The following is an 18132-nucleotide window of genomic DNA, read 5'->3' as shown; positions in this document are numbered from 1 at the left end:
TATATACCTAGATTTTTGCCAAGTGCTAGGGAAAAAAATTGCAAAGCATGAAATAATCCCTAATCTCTAGGAGCTTACATTCCAAAGGGTATATAATAAGTATATTTATATATAGAGAGACAAATATGTCTATATATATATATATATATACACACATGTCTGAGTATTTATAGTTAAATGTAGTTGCTATATAGCATGAATATAAAATAAATACAATTATGTACACTTTTATACTGAGAAGTTAAAATACAAAGTCCTTTGGAAGGCACTAGCAGACAAGCATCAGGAAAGGCTTCATGCAGGAAGGGGTGCCCAAGTTTCGTTTTAGAGAAAGAAAGGGTCTCTATGATGCTGAGAAAATGCATTCCAGGCTGGAGGAGAGATCAGTACATAGACAGGGAGAGAGAAATGCAGTATTAAGTGAGAGAAGCAGGGAGAAGGCCTAAGGACTGGATCAAAGAGTTGAAGGGATTGGAAACAAAGTGGTATCCAGTGAGTCTGGAAAGATGGGATGGGGTCAGATTGTGCAGGGCTTTAAAAGCTAAACAGAGTAGTTTATATTTCTTCCTAAAGGCAGTGGGAAGCCAGTAGAGTAGATTGAGTAGGAGAGTCACATGGTCAGATCTGTGCTTAAGGAAAATTACTTCGCCAGCTGTGTGTAGGAAGGTCTGAAGTGGTGAGAGTCTTGAGGCAAGGAGACCAGTTAGGAGGCTGTTGAAATAATCTAGGCAAGAAGTGATGAGGAGCTCAGCTAAAAGTAGTTGTTGGATGAATAAAGACAAAGGGTCATTTGAAAGAAATGCCTTAAAAAGTAGAAATAAAAAGATATGGCAAATAACTGGAGATGTGGGGTGAGGAGCCCAGGAATGCCAATGACATTACCCAAGTTCTTGTGGAGCTGTTCACATGGATGAAATATACTTCCTCTTCACCTCTGCCTCTGAATTAGCATCCTTGGAGTAGCATCCTTGGAGGCTCAGCTCTCTCCCTACCTAACCTTCAGTTTCTCCTCATCTTCTGGTTCCTTCCCACCTGATTACTAATATTTTTGCAATCCAAATCTCCTTAAACCGTTAAAAATTCTTAGTAGAGCCATTAATTTCAAGTCATTCTATTTCTCTCCTCTCAAACTCCTAGAAAAAACTGTATATACTCATTTCATCCACTTCTCAGTCTCTTACATCTGGCTAAGTTCATCTCTCAACAGAAACTGTTCTCTTCAAAGTTATCAATGATCCCTTAATTGCTATATGAACCCTTTCTTAATTCTTATCCTACTTAAATTCCCTACAGCATTGACTACTTTTAATCCCCTTTCTCCTGGATACTCTCTCCTCTCTGGGTTTTTGTGACACTGCTTTCTTTTGGTTCTTTTTCTACCTGCTCAGTTACTCCATTCCAATCTCCCTTGTTGAATTGAATTGTAAGTGTACCCCAATGCTTTGTCCTAGGCCTTCTCTTTTCTCTCTACATTTTCTCCCTTGGAGATTTCATTAATATCCATTGGTTCAATTATCATCTCTATGCAGATGGTTCTTAGATCTAGATCTCTTGCTTTGGTCCCTCTTCTGAGCCCCAGTTTTGAATGGCTGGCCTATCAGATATTTCTAACAGATGTCCCATAGATATATCAAACTCAATTATGTCCAAAACAGAAGTACCTTTTCCTGAAGACCCACCTTTTCCCAAATTCTCTTGTTATAAAAGATAGCACCATTTTCCCAGGTACCCAAGTCCCTAATCTGAATCATTCTTGGCTCCTCACTCTCACTAACCAAACATCTATTGAGTTTTTAAATCTTTATATTCCATAACATCTCTGAAACCTGGCACTTCTTTACTCCCAGGCATCCACTAATAACCAACATTTATTTAGTGCTAAGTACATTACATTTATTATGTCATTTGATCCTCACAACAAGCCTGGGAGGTAATAATAATAATAATAATAATAATAAAGATAATAATAATAAAGATAATGATGGTAATGACAATAATATTAGTACTGATTACTGATAAATGTTATTATTAATAATGATACTGGTAGTAGTAATAATATTACTAATAATATTAGTAGTAGTAATATGTACATAGTGCTTACAATGTGCTAAGTATTCTCATTTGATCCTCACAACAATCCTGGGAGGCAATAATAATGAAGATGATGATGATGATGATATTAGTGGTAGTAATATTAATAAATAATTAGTAAAATTATTAGTAATAATGATATTGATAGTAGTAATAATATGGCTAAAAATATTAGCAGTAGCAACATTTACATGGTGCTTACAATGTACTAAGCATTCTCATTTGATCCTCACAACAATCCTGGGAGGTAATAATAGTGAAGATGATTGATGATGATGATGATAATATTAGTGGTAGTAATAGTAATAAATAATTAGTAAAATTATTAGTAATGATATTGATAGTAGTAATAATATGGCTAAAAATATTAGCAGTAGCAACATTTACATGGTGCTTACAATGTGCTAAGCATTCTCATTTGATAATGAAGATGATCCTGATGATGATAACATTAGTGGTAGTAATAGTAATAAATAATTAGTAAAATTATTAATAATGATATTGATAGTGGTAATACTATTACTAATAATTGTTAGTAATAATGATGGCTCACATTTACATAGCACTTATGATGTGTCAAGCACTGTTATTATCATTCCCATTTTACAGACAAAGAAGCAGTATCTTAGCCAGGGTCACACAGCTAGGGAGTGACTGGCCCAAGGTCAGAGGCCAGATTTGAACTTTAGAAAACTGTGTCCCTGACCGCAGGCCCAGTGCTCTGCCTGCCCCACCAGGAGCTGCCACCCCCTAGGTCAGTCTCTTTGCAGTTGCCTAAGCAGGCCATGCCCTTGCACCTTGGGCTCAGGGTTTTCTGCAGGCCTGGAATGCTCTCCCTCCTCATTCCCGCTCTACAAACTCCTTGCTTGTTACAAAGCACAGCTCTCTTGCCGCCTCCCACCAAGAGACCTTTCCTGCTCCCCCCCAGCTGTTATTGTAGGCTGTAATTTGCTTTGTATGTATATTTTCTGTAGACTTAGAGGTGTGCGAGCTTCCCGCAATAGAACAGAAAGTCCTTGAGGCCGGGACTAGATCACGTTTGTTTGTGCCTCCCCAGTCTATAACAGGGTGCTTCATTAATTCTTGCTGATGGATTGGACCGAAGTATCATTTCCAGGGACAGGCCTTGGTCCTCACCCGCATCTGCTCTCTCTGGGCCTTTTCTCCATCCTCAGCCTTCCAGCCCCTCTGTGGCGGTCCTCGAGCCCATCACCGCCCCGACCCCCGATGATCAGCGTTCTCTCTCTCTCGGACCGGACCGGCTCCCGCTCCCCGTCCCCAGGAGCCCTGGGCTGCCTTCAGGCTGGGGCTGGTTCTGAGACTTTAGTGCCTAACACAGTGTCTGACCCTCTGCAAATATCAGCCGAATGAATGAATAAAGATAATTGCGTCCGTCCGAGCCACTGCTTCCAGGACTCGGCTTGTGCAAGAATCTAACAGTCCCTAAGCCTCCGGGCCCAGCGCTGGCGCCCTTCCACTTCATCGATGAACGACCTCTGAACCCCGGGGTGATGGATGGCAGCGACAATAATCATTAGTCATGATTAATAATGATGCCCATGATAAGTCATTCGATGCGCCCAGCCGTTATGATCCTCATTTTACAGACTCGGGGGCCGGGGTCTCGTCCAAGGCCGCGCTGCTACAAGAACTTGAACTCATCCCCGGCTCTCCCGCAGCGCGGGCTCAGACTGCAGGGCGGCCTTTTCTGGCCGGCACACAGTAGGCGCTTCGTAAGGGGGAGACTCTGGGGGGGGCCCGGGGCGGGGGCGGCTTAAAGGAGCCAAGTGGCGCCTGCGAAGGGGGAGCGCAGTCCCGGTTACTAGGCAACTACGCTGGGCTCCGCCCTTACGCGCCCCGCCCTCCGCGCACAGCCTCTCTTCCGGGAGTGTGTGTCGTCACTTCCTGGAGACGGCCCGAATCCGGAAGTGGCTGTGGCAAAGCGGGCCGAGGCCTGGGCCGGGGGCCGCGAGGCGCGGCGCGGACGCCGGGGCCGCCACCATGAGCTGGTGAGTGACACTCGACGGGGTCCCTCGGTCGTCCCCCGCGGCCGAGGGCGGCCCCGCTCGGGAGGAGGCCTCGGGCGCTTCTGCGGAGTCTCCCCGAGGAGCCCGGGATGGGAGTGGAGGAAAGGCTTGGCCGGGCCCCGGGGGCCGGGGGGGGGCGGGAATCGCCGGCCGGGCCGACGCCGCGGCCCCGAGGGAGCGGGACCCGAGGGTGCAGCGGCCCTGCCCCGGCGCCGGGAGGGGCCCGGGAAGCCTTTCACGGGGCCGCGGCCTTAAGTGGCGCGCCCCGGCCCTTGGGTGGAGGCGGGCCCGCGACGGAACCGCGGCCCCCCGGAGTGGCTCCAGAGCGTGCCCCGAAGGAGGCACCGTTCCGCGACTCCAGAGCCTAGACCCGCGTTCATCTAGCTGTGCCTCCAAAAGTCACCCTTCCTAAGCGGACTAATCATTTACGAAAGGAAAACTCGTCTAAATATCATATTCTTAAATATAAAACACTCATATGCTAGTGCCAGCTAAATTGCTTTTTCAACATCATAATCTATATATATGTATGTATGCACACATTCATATTATATATATATATATATATATATAGTGTCAGAGGTCTGAATAATAACTGTCAGGTACCCTATTATGCAATATTTCTAGCCCTTGATAATGTTTTATAGTAAATGCTGATGATTGACTTTGAGACTCCATTTGAGCAAAGTAGACTGGATTGATTTTTATTCTTGAAATAAGATTTTTATTGTTGGAAGAGAAATCCTTTGCCCTGCTATATTTTGTTGAGACTCTCAGGAACCTCCCTGCCTAGTTGTCAGCTTTGCTGAGCCTTGCCTTTTGACCACGACCTTTGTACGGAGAGTGTAAGACTTGTCCTTTAAGATTTTGAGATAGAGGGGTGGCTAGGTGGTGAAGTGGATAGAGCACCGGCCCAGGAGTCAGGAGGACCTGAGTTCAAATTAGACCTCAGACACTTAATAATGACCTAGCTGTGTGGGCTAGGGCAAGTCACTTAACCCCATTGCCTTACCAAAAAAAAAAAAAAACCTAAAAAAAAAAGATTTTGAGATAGGTCCACTGACTACATAGGAATTTGAACGTGCATTCTTTTAAGAGCTATTTGTTGATTATTTCTCTGCCTTAGATACCAGTTAACTTCAGGAACATATTTGTAGTTTGATATACAAACCATTATGATTCCCTTTCTCCTTACTCCAGTAAGATTTATATGCAAGTATTGAATTGACAGTCCCCAAGCAATATTCTATTAAGTTTCTTTAGGAATTGCTCCTATTTCTAATGTCCTTTCCTACTAGAAGCCAATTGCAGACCTCTAACTGGAAAAGTTAATGTTTTAGTCCTGTTAGAACCAAATCACATTGTCTCTTCTGCCTACCAGTCAGACATAGTGCTAGCTTAGGGATTTTCTTCCTCAGGGGAATCAGTTTCTTAGTGTAACTTGGTCCTCTTTCCCTTACTCAGCACTTTATGAATTTCTTCAGATTAGAACCAAAAAGGACCTTAGCCTTCTAGAAGCACTGAGTGTGATTTACAAATCAAATAGAACTCATCTTTACTAATCAACCTGGAAGATTAGAGTGAGAGAGGTACTCTGGGGAAGTTCTCAAGGAGGCTGTTTTATCTATTCTATATATTCTATGAAAGTATATATTCTATTCTATATATTCTATAAAAGTGAGGCAGTAGCCCCAGGTTTCTGAGATCTTTCAGAAGAGGAAGTCCAGAAGTAAGTGCTGCTGTAGAGACTGAAAAGAATGTTGTCATAGGCCTGCCTGCTCTACCACATTTTCAAGCCACTGTGGCTTTTAATATAGGAGGCCACTAAAGAGACCAGCTTTGTCTCCCAAAACTGAGATGTATCTCTCTTCCTTTTAGACTTGGCCCACGTCATCTCTTGCGTGGACCTTGACCCTCTACCCCTGAAAGGGGAGCAGTTCTGGTGACCAGGCACACAATCACATTCAGTTCCTGGCTCAATGGTTGGCACAGGGGACCAGGGTTTGGTCTATCTGATTCATGCATGGAACTGTTTTCCTGCTCCTGGAATCAATCTCTTCATTCACCAAAGCACGGAATTCCAGGGGGTGGGAAAAATGGCCAGAGTGACGTACGGCCACCATGGGAAGTATTAGCCCAGGGTCAAGTTCACCAAGCTCAGGGGATGTGCCAACCACTGGTGAGTGAGACATAGGGCATTCTGAGCATGGCTCCCTGAGGGAAGCCATTGTTTTGGACCAGGCTGTGCTTTCAAAATGTCATGATGAAAAATGTCCAACATTAGTGCCCTTTGCACACTGAGTTTTGTATAAAGAACGATTGGCCTTTGTTCCCAGCTTCCTCTGTGCAGGCGGCCTGCCTACCCCCTGTTTGTTTAGTTGATGGGTGTCCTCTTTCAAAGACCATTTCTAATCAAGATGGCTCAGGAATCTGGGCATCTGGCTGAGAGGAAGACATTGGGCACTCAAGTCTCTACTTCCCAAACCAGATTCTCATCTCTCCAATGTTTCTGGTACAGAGTTAATACTTTTTCCCTAAGGACTGAGTAGAATTCCCTAAGGAATTGAGTAGAATTAAGTTTTATTATTGAGTTTACCATCATACCTGTCTCTGAAACCTTAAAGATCTCATATAAGATCAGGAGCAAGAAATCTTGGAGGGTAAACTATCAGATTTGCCCTGTTCAAAGGTTTATGTATGCCCAAGAAGGTTAACTCAAGAGTATTTGTGTAGTGTGAGTGAAGTGTTACCCTGGGAAATAGGAGGCCAAGGACTGGATCCCAGAGTTAGCTGCTAAGTGTGGGCCCTTGGTAAGTCAACCAGATTTTAGACTGAGCATCTTAAGAGCAGAAGCTGCTTTTTTTTTCTTTTGGCTTTTCTGCCAACACTTATCACAGTACCTGGCACATGGGGAACACTTTAAATATTTACTGATTGACAGATTCTGCCTCATGTGCTGTTTGTAAGAATTAACAAGACTATATCTGCATGCTCTTAGTTCCTTAGAGGATTAAATCAATCCTGATAGTGATAATTACTAGTAGGTTTTCAAATCTGCCTCTTTAAAATATTAGATTGATTAAAAAAAGTCTAATACCAAACATTCATGTTTAAGAGTTGAGACCCAGTCACCTTAGTCAGCTAGGTAGCACAATGATTAGAATGCTGGATATGTAGTTATGAAGCCCTGAATTCACATCTGGTCTCAGATACTAACTGTGACCTTGGGCAAATCATTTACGCCATCAAAATCATTTGCTCAAATCAAAATGCCATCTCCAGTCTTCTTGATCCATAACTAATCACTGGACTCAAATGGCTCTGGAAGAAAAAGTGAGGCTGGTGACTTAGCACTGCACCCTCCTTACTCAAACCCACTTCATCTACTTGCCATGGCATCCCCTCTCTGATGTCATGGTCTTCTTCAAGAATGAAGGGCATTTGGCAAGTTGTCCCTGATATCCTTGTAAGTCATGTGGAAAACTGTGGACTGAGTGGTAATATGGTTAAATAGATACAGACCTTAAAGTCCTTTCCAAAGGTAACCCTGAATCTATCCTAAAACCTATTATTGTGGCACAGACCCATCCAGTGCACAATAAATATTAATATTCCATGAATATATACTGTTGCCTATGGAGGAAGTTAAAGTAGGAAAGAGAAGAGCTTTGTCCTGTACTTCTCCAGTAAATTTTCAACAGTCCAGCCTTTGAGCTCTCCCCATCTTCGAATCCCAATCTAGTGTATTCTTTTCTGTTTTGTTGGTAACCAAAGTATTTGAGTCCTTCTGTTCATCTGTAATCAGTATCCTTATCTTTTGCTTTCTTTGTATCCCCAGCTGCTTAGCACAGTGCTAGACATAAACTAGGCCATTAATAAATGCTCATCACTAGGCCTCACACTCTTGTCTACACTGCCTCTTTCAGGGCCTCCAATCTTCATTGTTTTGGAGATCCTTCCAGATCTAAATCTATCATCCTGTGGGTAGAAAGAAGGGTTAGAATTCAAACTCATGTCCCCTGCATATAAATACATTGTACTGTGAGGCTTTTCCAGCCAATTTCTCTAATCAGTTAGCTTGGAACAATCAAAAAACACACCTGAGCAGATGGTGTATGTTGAATGGATGACTTTTGAGCACCTACTTTGTGTGCCAAGTCATGGGAGATACAAAGGAGAAAATGATCCTGGGCTTCAGGGAACTTACCTTAGAGAACCTGCTCACATAGATATAAAAGATCATTGACCACCCCAAGATGTATTACCAAATGCCAAATAGCAAGAGAGGCTGCATTGGTTTAAATGACAGGTAGTATTAATGTAGGGGCAGCCAGATCAGTAGGAGGAGTCCTGGGCCTGGAGTCAGGAAGACTCATCTTCTTGACTTAAGAGTCTGGCCTCACGACACATGTGACCCTGGGTGAGTCATTTAACCCTATTTGCCTCAGTCTCCTCATCTATAAAATGATCTGGAAGAGGAAATGGCAAACTGTTTTCTTTGCCAAGAAAATCACAAAAGGGATCCCAGAGAGTTGGACACTAAAAGAATTGAACAACAAGAAGTATTTATATAAGGAGAGAGAGAGATGAAGGAAGGACATTCTTGGAGGGGTGACCAGGAATATGAAAGAAATATCAGGGAGAGTGAGGTATTATATTTAGAAATGTAAGGGACATTGGAGATCATTTGTTATTTACTCATGTTGCTGATAAAAAAAAACTGAAGCCAAGGGATTTGCTACCTTACTCAACATTCCTCTCTGCTCAAGCCAGATGGAAAGGCATTTTTTTTTTATAAAAGCAACAGCACTAAACTTATTATCACTTGAGAATGTATGTTCAAATCCTGCCTCTTAAATTTATTAGTTATGTGACCCTAACCTTGCCAACTTACTCACTCTAAGCCTCAGTTTCCTAATAGAGTAATAGCAGTTCTTATTTATCCTATAGGTTATTATGAAGATCAAAAAGAAATAAAGTTTCATAGTTTAAATCAGAGGGGGAGAATCTCCAGCCTTAGGTCATATTGGTCTGGCATTGCCAAGGCAACTGCAGGCAGGACTCAAAAATTCAATAAATCTAGGAGCTTTTTACAGATGAATTAATTCAATGTTTGACCAAATATAGCCAGTGAATGATGTTATAAATAACCAATGGTCCTTGGCAGGAAAAAAGTTCCCTACCCTTGCCTTAAAGCATTACATAAAAGGTGACACAGATAGTAAGTAGAAGAGCAAGGATATGAACTTAATATCTCTGATTCCAAATCCAGTAGCCTTTCTACTCTTCCACATAGCTTCTCTAGACAAGGTTGAGCTGAAGACAATTTGAAAAGAGCAGTGGAAAATAACATTGGAAAGATACATTGATGTCAGATTGTCAAGGGTCTCAGATGCCAGGATTCTTTAGGACTTTATCCTATAGATGTTGGAATGCCATTGAAGATTTTTTAGAATGGAATTAGTGTAATACAAACTGGGTATTGAATTCAGTACATAATAAATTCATAATAAATGCTTTTCACTCATTCATAATCTGGGAGTATGTGTAGGATGGATTGCAGTGAGTAGAAACAGGCAGACTACTCAGGAAGCTAGTCTAGATTATAATCTCTCTCCTTTGACACCAATTAAATGAACGTATGGTTTCAGGGAAAATTGTTCTTATTGTTGTTTTGAATATTAATGATGGAGAGAAGAAAGAACCACACAACCAAAAGGTTTGTTCCTGATGACTGTCTTCCAGTTTCACAAGCAACATTCTTCACCCGAATTTCTTGTTTATTGCAAATGAACAGTCATCTTGAAGAAAGCCTTCAATGACCAGTGTGGATTGGACTCTTTTACTGCTCTGAGCTGGCTTCAGGTCCTGTAAGTCAACCCTGGCTAAATCAAATATGATTTCCAGGGTCGGGGTAAGGAAAGATGTTAGATCTGTGGTGTGTGCCACAAACATGCTTCCAGAACTGACTCTACAATAGAAACCTCATTCCTGTTTGTTTCCTTTTCCATAGAATTAATTTCTGTATACAAGATATTTCCCACATAGATATTCTATCTTAGAGTTGTAAGAATAATTATGATCATTTTTATAGAATCATAGATTTAGGACTGGAAGCAACTTGAGAGGTCATTGACTCAAAACCTTTCACTTTGCAGGTGAGGAAACTGAGGTCCAGAGAGGTTAAGTGACTTGTCAAGGGGTTACATAACTGCAGAATATCTGATAGTATTTGAACCCAGGTCTTCCTGACTCCAGAACAGCACTCTTATATACTACACCAGTGTGAAACTCAAATAGAAATGGGAGCCACTAAACCATACATAAGGATCTTTGTGGGCCATCTATTGACCTAATTTTATAATGTAAAATTATCTATGTTTTATTTTTTTAATTTTGTTAATTATTTCCTAATTACATTTTAATCTGGTTCTGTTGCACTCAGGAGTTTTGCAGTCTACATATTTGACATTTCTGCACTACACTGTATACCTATTACTTTCTTAAGAAAACCACCACAAACCACAAATTACCATTTTTTTTTTTAGTGGTCTGGATTTTTCATCTTCCTTAATTTTCTTCACATCTTGACATTCCCACTTGGTAATTCCAGCGGCAGAAATTTTGTTAATAGCTATTTTCTTTCTCTGTAGTCTCTTTTATCACAACCATAGCTTCAATGACCAACTCTAAGAAGACTCAGAAAGCTCTAGTTTACCTCTGACCTTTTCCCTGAGCTCCAGTCCCTTATTTTCAACTTCCTGTTGAATATCCTTGGCTGAATGCTACTCCATACTCAACCTGTCCAAAACTGAATTGGTCATTGTTCATCCACTCACCCCAGAACAGCATGTTACTGCCACCTCCATCCTTCCAATTACCCAGACTTAAAACCTCAGAGCCCTCTTTGAGTGCTCCCTCACTCCTTACATAGTCAGTTGCCAAATCCTGTTGTTTCTCTCTGCAGTCTCTCTCCAGTACTTCCCACTGTCACTACTTTAGTTCAGGCCCTCATTACCCCTTGCTTTAGTCTATTTTAGTAGCCACCCCGTTGACTACTAAATATAAAATAGCCTTCATAGCCTGCCATTCAGGATTCTTCATAGTATGATTCCAGTCTACCTTCCATTCTTATTTCACATTATTTCATGTCACATACTTTGGATGACCAAACTGAACTTTTTAGAATGCTCTTATCACTTCTGGGCATCTTTACTCATTATGCCACAATCTGATTTATAATCCATCTTTTCTTCAAGGATCAACTCAGGTGCTATATTTCCTCAAAACCTTTTGTAAGTCTCCTTTAGATAGAGTTGCTTTGTTTTTTCCTTATGTATATATGAGCTTTTTTTCCTCACATGCTATACTATGCTCTCCATGAGGGTAGGAACTATCTTACTCATCTTTGTATCTTTCCTCTCCCCCATCTGTAGCACACTGCCTTGATATAATGTGAAATAAATTAACCTGACTTTTTTTAGGAAGCAGTCTCCATTCTGTTTCAAACCTGTTAGTTTAGGACAGGCAATAGTGAATTCTGGGACAGTTGGTTTTGGTTGTAGTTTTGGTTTTCGGTTTTTTGCAAGGCAGTGGAGTTAGGTAACTTGTCTGAGGTCAGATTTGAACTCAGGCCCTCCCAGTTCTAGGGCCAGTGCGCTATCCACTGCACTACCTGGCTGCCCCAGGGATGTTTATCTGTGAAACAAGATAATCTGCTCTATGTCAGACCCCTAATAAGAACTAGTTGACCTGTTGACAGTCTCATAATGTCTTGAACCTAACTCATCCATGACATTACAGAAAGAGCTTCAGAGTGTGAGTCAGGTAGATCGGTGGTGCAGAGGAAGCACTTGACATTAACTGTGTGACCTTGGGCAAGTCACTTGACCCTGATTGCCTTGTATCCAGGGCCACCTCTAGTCATCCTGATTCACTGGTCACTGGACCCAGATGACTCTGGAGGAGAAAATGAGACTGGTAACTTAACACAGCTCCCCCTCACTCAAATCCAATTCATTTGCTGGTCATGGCATCACATCCTGGTCATGGTCATGGTCTTCTTTGAGAACAAAGGACAAAGCATCAAGATCAGTAGGCTAAGTCTTCCAATGAGTTGAGTTAGATGAGCAAGTCATTAAAGCTGTTTGGACCTCTGTTCCTATATACTTGATTTTATGCTTTTAAAAACATTACCCTGAGAAGGGATCCATTAATTTCACCAGATTGCTGAAAGATTAAGAACCTCAGTATTGGATCATTGCTAAGGTCTCTTCCAGTTCTAGGCTGCATGTTGTAAAGAGTTATATTTATTGAGATCCTCAGCTTCTTCATCTAATATTCATCTAATATCTGTAGTGTTGATTTGATGACTGGGTGTGAATGTTGTGAGTATCAAATTAGGTAATATTCATTAAATACTTTGCAATCCCAAAAGGTTAAGTACATGTCAACCATGATCATGAAGATAATAATGATTCTGGCTATGATTTCTAGTTTGGTCAGCCTTGAGAAGGAAGGCTCATAGCTGAGCAGAAGGACTGTTCTGAATCAACCCATATGCCAATTCACAAAGAGATGGGTCACAGAAGACCATGTGCCTGATTTTTAAATTTGTGCATATTCTACCTCCATTTGTTGAAAACGACTAATGTTCCTTTTTGCCATGGATATACATCAGACTGGTGGTTGTTTGGGGGGGGAGGGAGCTGAGGTATGCTTTAGCTGCTGTTGCCATGGACTGCCCCAGAGCATGATACTATCTATTTCCAATCAAAACTTTTCTGACTGAGGGGTGGCTGGACTTTTCTCATTCCTTTGGCAAGTCTGGCCAAGCAAATGCTTTCAAATAGGGAAGCTGGAACCCAATAGATAGCTGTTACCCTGGTTTGAAGATGACTCCTCTTTTAAGTAACCTTAAGGCTATCAAAGAAGTTATTTGTTATGAACCAAAGATGTATAGTAAACCTAAAGATAAGAGTAACCCTGAGGTTTGTTTAGCTTTGTTTTGGGAGAGTCAGGAAAGGGTGGGTAACAAGGGGTAGAAATCTTGTCCAGACAGAAAAACCTAATTCTCCAACCTAATTCTTACCCACTTTCCTGTTCCTGGTGAATAAGCCCAGATCACTCCTTTGGAACAATCAGAATGTTCAGCCATTACAGACTTATCTCATATGCTTTGCTCAGTCCCCTTCTGAGAAGGGGATTACAAGGACAGAAAAAAAGTTCATAGGATAAGATAGACTAGAATCATCCATTTCTTTATGAAAAATAATTTTAGGATGCTCCTTACTCCCAGATCAAATTAAGGGACATTTCATGCCCAATGACAACAAAAGCCAGTAGAAACCAGGAGAAGATGGTTAGGATCTAATAACTTATTCAGACACTTGATAGGGCAGCTAGGTGGTACAGTGGATAGAGCACTGGCCCTGGAGTCAGCAGGACCTGAGTTCAAATTTGACCTCAGACACTTAATAATTACCTAGCTATGTGACCTTGGGCAAGTCACTTAACCCCAATGCCTTAAATAACTTTTTTTTAAAAAATTAAGACATTTGATGAAGAGAAAGAAGAATTTTCCAAAGAATATAGGTATCAAGAAATCAGCTTGAGATCATATACTGTCTGAGCATCTCTCTTGTCCCTGCCTCTGCAGTAGAAAAGAAAAAGGAGGGGACAAGCAAAATGATTGAGAAACCCCACAAGTTGAGAATGCAAAAGAACTGTTTTTGTAAATAGACATTACACAAGAGCAATTTTTTTGGAATGGTTTTACTGAGACAGACAAAATTAGCCAACTGGCATCATGCTGCTAATAAAGATATTTACTGTTTGAAAAGTATATTTGTAGCTTTGGAGAACATCCTGTTGACTTTTCTTTGTTTTGAAAGAAAATAGAATCTCTTTTTTCTCTTTTCCCTCTCTGCACACATGCAAGTTGGTTTTTTTTGTTTTGTTTTAGGAAAGGGGTAGGGATATAAGGAATAGTTGTGAAAAATGTTTTTCCTGTTGAATACTTGCTCTACCCTCTGGAACCCATATTTATGAACTGGAGAGCAAGGGAGGAGAGGGAATTTTACTCCAGACTCATGTGGGAGCTCTTGATTTTTCCTCAGTCCAATGAAGTTCTCTAGATAATAGCAAGCTGTGTTCTCTTCCTGAGCTTCTCTTTCCTCTTCTGTTACACGAAGAGGAAAATGGAAGTAGAATGTAAACCTTTTAAAGGCAGGGACTTAAAAAAAGAAAAAACATTCCTAATGCTTGTTCATGTTGGGAAATTAATAAATGTTTGTTGAATTAAATGTAATTGAATCTGTGAGCTTTTTCTACTTTCCTTGAATGTTGTGAGAATGAATAAATAATGTTTTTTGAATTACTATGAGCTCCATACACTGGAGTGAGTGTGTTCCTTCAAGGCCTGCCATGAGCATCTAAAGTTCTTATGTGTTCTAGCTGTGTCAGGCCTGGTCATTCTTCCCCAGAATCCTGGGATGCTTGCACCTCAGCCACATTTTTTTTTCTAGAGCAGCTGTTTTTCATCAGGAAGATCCTGCATTCCCACATGAGAACAGAGTCAAACTTCACTTCAGATACCATGGAAACCACAGAGATAGATTGAGGAAATTATAGAAGGTCATATTGAATCTGTAGTACTCTCTTTTCTTCTTTTGACACACCACCACTACTACCAGTGAGGTCTTTATCTCAATTTCTTTTCTTCTTTTGACACACCACCACTACTACCAGTCAATTTCTCTAGCAAAAGAGTTCTAATTTCTCTATAGCAAGGCATATATTCCCATTTTCAAGCCAGACCTATAACAAAATGTGATTATATTTTCTATTTGGCAGCTTCTGAATGAACCAAGAGTACTCCTCTGGGGTTTTGTTTTGTTTTGTTTTGTTTTGTTTTTTTGGATTTTTGCTCTCTTAAATCTTTTTATATGATTTTCCTTGTCTTACTTTGATGATTTCACCAGCTCTCCTATTTCAAAGCCCCCTGCCCTGAGTAGTAGCTAAGTGTTTGGTCCTCAAATCCCAAAAGAACCATCCTTTCTCAGTATTTATTGCTTCTCTTTTGTTTGAATAAAGACCCCAAATATAGTGATGTCACAATGTTTTAACCCTACCTGGGAGCAGCTGTTCACTAGCACAGAATTACTAATGGAACTACATAACTTGGATTCACTTAAATTATTTTTTTTTGAAATAGCTATTCAGCATATACACACACAGCACTATATAAGACTGAAAAGAAAAGGAAGCATAATAGCTGATTCCTGCCCTTGAGGTACTTACATTTCTTAGTTAAGAAAACAAGATGTGTGCACATCAAAATCAAGCAAGTCATGTGATGAATGCAAAGTGGCAGTTCTTAGGCATAAAAGAAGGAAGAGAATCACTGAGGTTCGTGTGATAAGAGAGATTTGACTTGAGAGGGATTTTCCAGGATGAATTGGGGCAGACAGAAAAGAAATGGGAAGGCTTTCTGAGGGAGCAGGAAGTTCTTGTGAGTAACTGGGTAGGCATGGCTAGAACAGAAGGTTTTCACTGAAGAACAGAGAGAAATAGATTGGGAACTAAAATCAAAAGAATATTAGAGCTGGACAAGACCATAGAGGTAATTTAGTGCCACTCACTAGATGTGCCTAAGTAAGCCTTGTCTCAAACTCAGGCCTCCTGACTGAAGCCAGAGCTTTTTTTGAAACACCTCAGTCTGTCTTAAATCTAATCCCTGCCAGCCCTCTATACTACAGCCAGAGATGATGCTTCATTCAGCTTTGGAACCCTACCCAGACTATTGAAACATTAAATGACAATTTAGGGAGCATGGAGTGAACTTTATCCTGCATGCAGTGGGATCACATTTTCTGGGTAGGTGAGTGGCCTGATAGTTTTTTTAGGATGTTTAAATATGGTAGCAGTGAAGCAGGATCAATGGAAATATGAAAAAAAAAAATCAGGGAGACCAATCAGACTATTGCAATTAATGCAGAAATGACATAAGGCCTGAAATTTAGTATTGAGGAAGAAGAGATGACTATTTTCTCAGGCATATGAATCTTCCTGTTGGCAATCACTATTACACCCTGCAGCAGCCCTGTTACCAAAAAACTCTTCTCTTGGATTTTGCCTTCTACTCACGGTAATCTTAACAGCCTCTTTCCCCCTCATCTGAAGTATTTTACTAGGTGACTTTTCCTATCCTGTTTTTAAAATAGTGACAAATACTTTTTAAATCAGAAACCAAATTATTATTGCTTTCAAGTCCAGACTTGTATTCTAATCCTCATTTTTCCATTAACTGTGTGCTTTAGATAAATCACCAGGCTTCAGTTTTCTCATTAAATAAAGTAGATAGATTAGAAGATGATGGCCTTCTAAACTCTAAAACTTTTATAATTATAATTATAATCCAGATATTGATGATAGCATGAAAAAGAATAGAACTCAGATTCCTAGCTTAGCAGTCCCTTGTCAAGAGCACTACACCTCTAAGTGCAAATCCATTTGAAAACCACACTGAAATTCAATGAACCAGCTTTACTTCTTCCACTCTTCTGCTGGGTTCTCAGATTAAAGTTATATGGTCTAGGGGGCAGCTAGGGGGCATAGTGGATAAAGCACCGGCCTTGGAGTCAGGAGTACCCGGGTTCAAGTCCGGTCTCAGACACTTAGTAATTACCTAGCTGTGTGGCCTTGGGCAAGCCACTTAACCCCATTTGCCTTCCAAAATCCTAAAGAAAAAAAAGTTAATATGGTCTAGACAAAACCTTACAGATTTTCTAGTTCAGTTGCCGCTCCAAATCTTTTTGTCTTTAAACAGATGAGGAAACTAGATTTCAAAGAGATGAAGAGAAGTGGCCAGGATCACACAGGTGTCAGTCTCTGATCTAGAGACTGGAACTCAAGTCTTCTGATTGCTAGCATGGAGTTCTTTCCACACTGCAGGTTTCAATGAAAACAGTGACTGATCTCATAATGCTACTCTGATGAGTTTATTTGCACTATCACAGAAAGATCCTTAAAGATACTTGCCATCTGTCCAAAACCAATATGTGAGCTTTAATCTTTACCCTTTAGGAAGAAAAATTAGGAATTAGAGAAGAATCTAAGGAATTTTCTTACTTAGTCATTGTCCCTCATAGGGAGACTGAGAAAGAGAAGCAGTGTTCTAATTCTCTTCTCTTTTTTATTCCTCAGCCTGATCTTTTCCTCAGTAATTATAAAGTTGAGAATTATTTGTTTATAGAAGCCACGTGAATTTTGGCTGCTGCCAGAGCCAACCAGTCCCCAAAGGGTTAACCCTCCCAAATTACTGGGCTGGGTTAACAATAAACAGGATGTCCTCCAGAAATTAAATTTAACCGCTGTGACTCAGGCTGGCCCGACCTCTCCACCAGATCGACCACGTCTGGGGTTATTATCGGTGGTTAATTACACTGTTGGGTTTAGAAGCAATGTTGGTCATTTTGGACCAAATAGAATTAGGTACAGAGAAAAAGGAATATGAAGGGGGTGGTTAGGAGCAGTGAGTGAACAGAAAAGTTGCAACATTTGAATAAAGGAAGTTTGCATTAGAGGAAATGTATACTCAATAAAACTGAGTAGAACTGACTGGTAAGAAGTCATTAGTTCATTCTCGTGCCTCCGGGGCTCTCTTGAATTTGCTCATCTATTAGGGCTGATCCCAGTGACTTCCCTACCCTATCTGATGTTAAGACATATCTACAGTTTCAACAAATCTACCAGGAAATGTCTTTTGCTTTCCAGTCTGAATTTGGGTTCTGACTTTTGCTTTGATTCTCTTGTCAATCTGATGGAATGTGTGTTTATGATTTAATGTTTATATATATAAAATGTTTAAATAATATATGTGTAGAATATATCTATAAATAATAATCATGTTTTCCATTTGTATAACACTTCATAGTTTTCACAGTACTTTCACAGCCTTTCTGATTTGCTCCTCTCTATATCTCTGTGAGATAAGCAAGGCAGGTATTTGGAT

General features: G+C 40.7%; 1 protein-coding gene across 4 annotated transcripts in view; it reads left to right on the top strand.

The window, feature by feature from the left end:
• Nucleotides 1-3891: 3891 nt before the first annotated feature.
• Nucleotides 3892-18132, top strand: part of BIN3 (bridging integrator 3) — a 40376-nt gene continuing 26135 nt past the window's right edge. For 2 of the 4 annotated variants that reach the window (XM_074209157.1, XM_074209156.1), the window contains exon 1: nt 3892-4100. In XM_074209157.1, the coding sequence (XP_074065258.1) occupies nt 4093-4100 (8 nt within the window). In that variant the 5' untranslated portion in view covers nt 3892-4092. Of the gene's footprint in view, nt 4101-9912; nt 9989-18132 lie in introns of those variants that run through there. The other 2 variants (XM_074209159.1, XM_074209160.1) reach the window with 2 other exon arrangements.

The sequence above is a fragment of the Macrotis lagotis genome, chromosome 1 (assembly GCF_037893015.1).
Source record: "Macrotis lagotis isolate mMagLag1 chromosome 1, bilby.v1.9.chrom.fasta, whole genome shotgun sequence".
NCBI lineage: Eukaryota > Metazoa > Chordata > Mammalia > Peramelemorphia > Peramelidae > Macrotis > Macrotis lagotis.
Note: the sequence above shows the minus strand (reverse complement) of the source record. Positions and strands in the feature narration are given on the sequence as shown.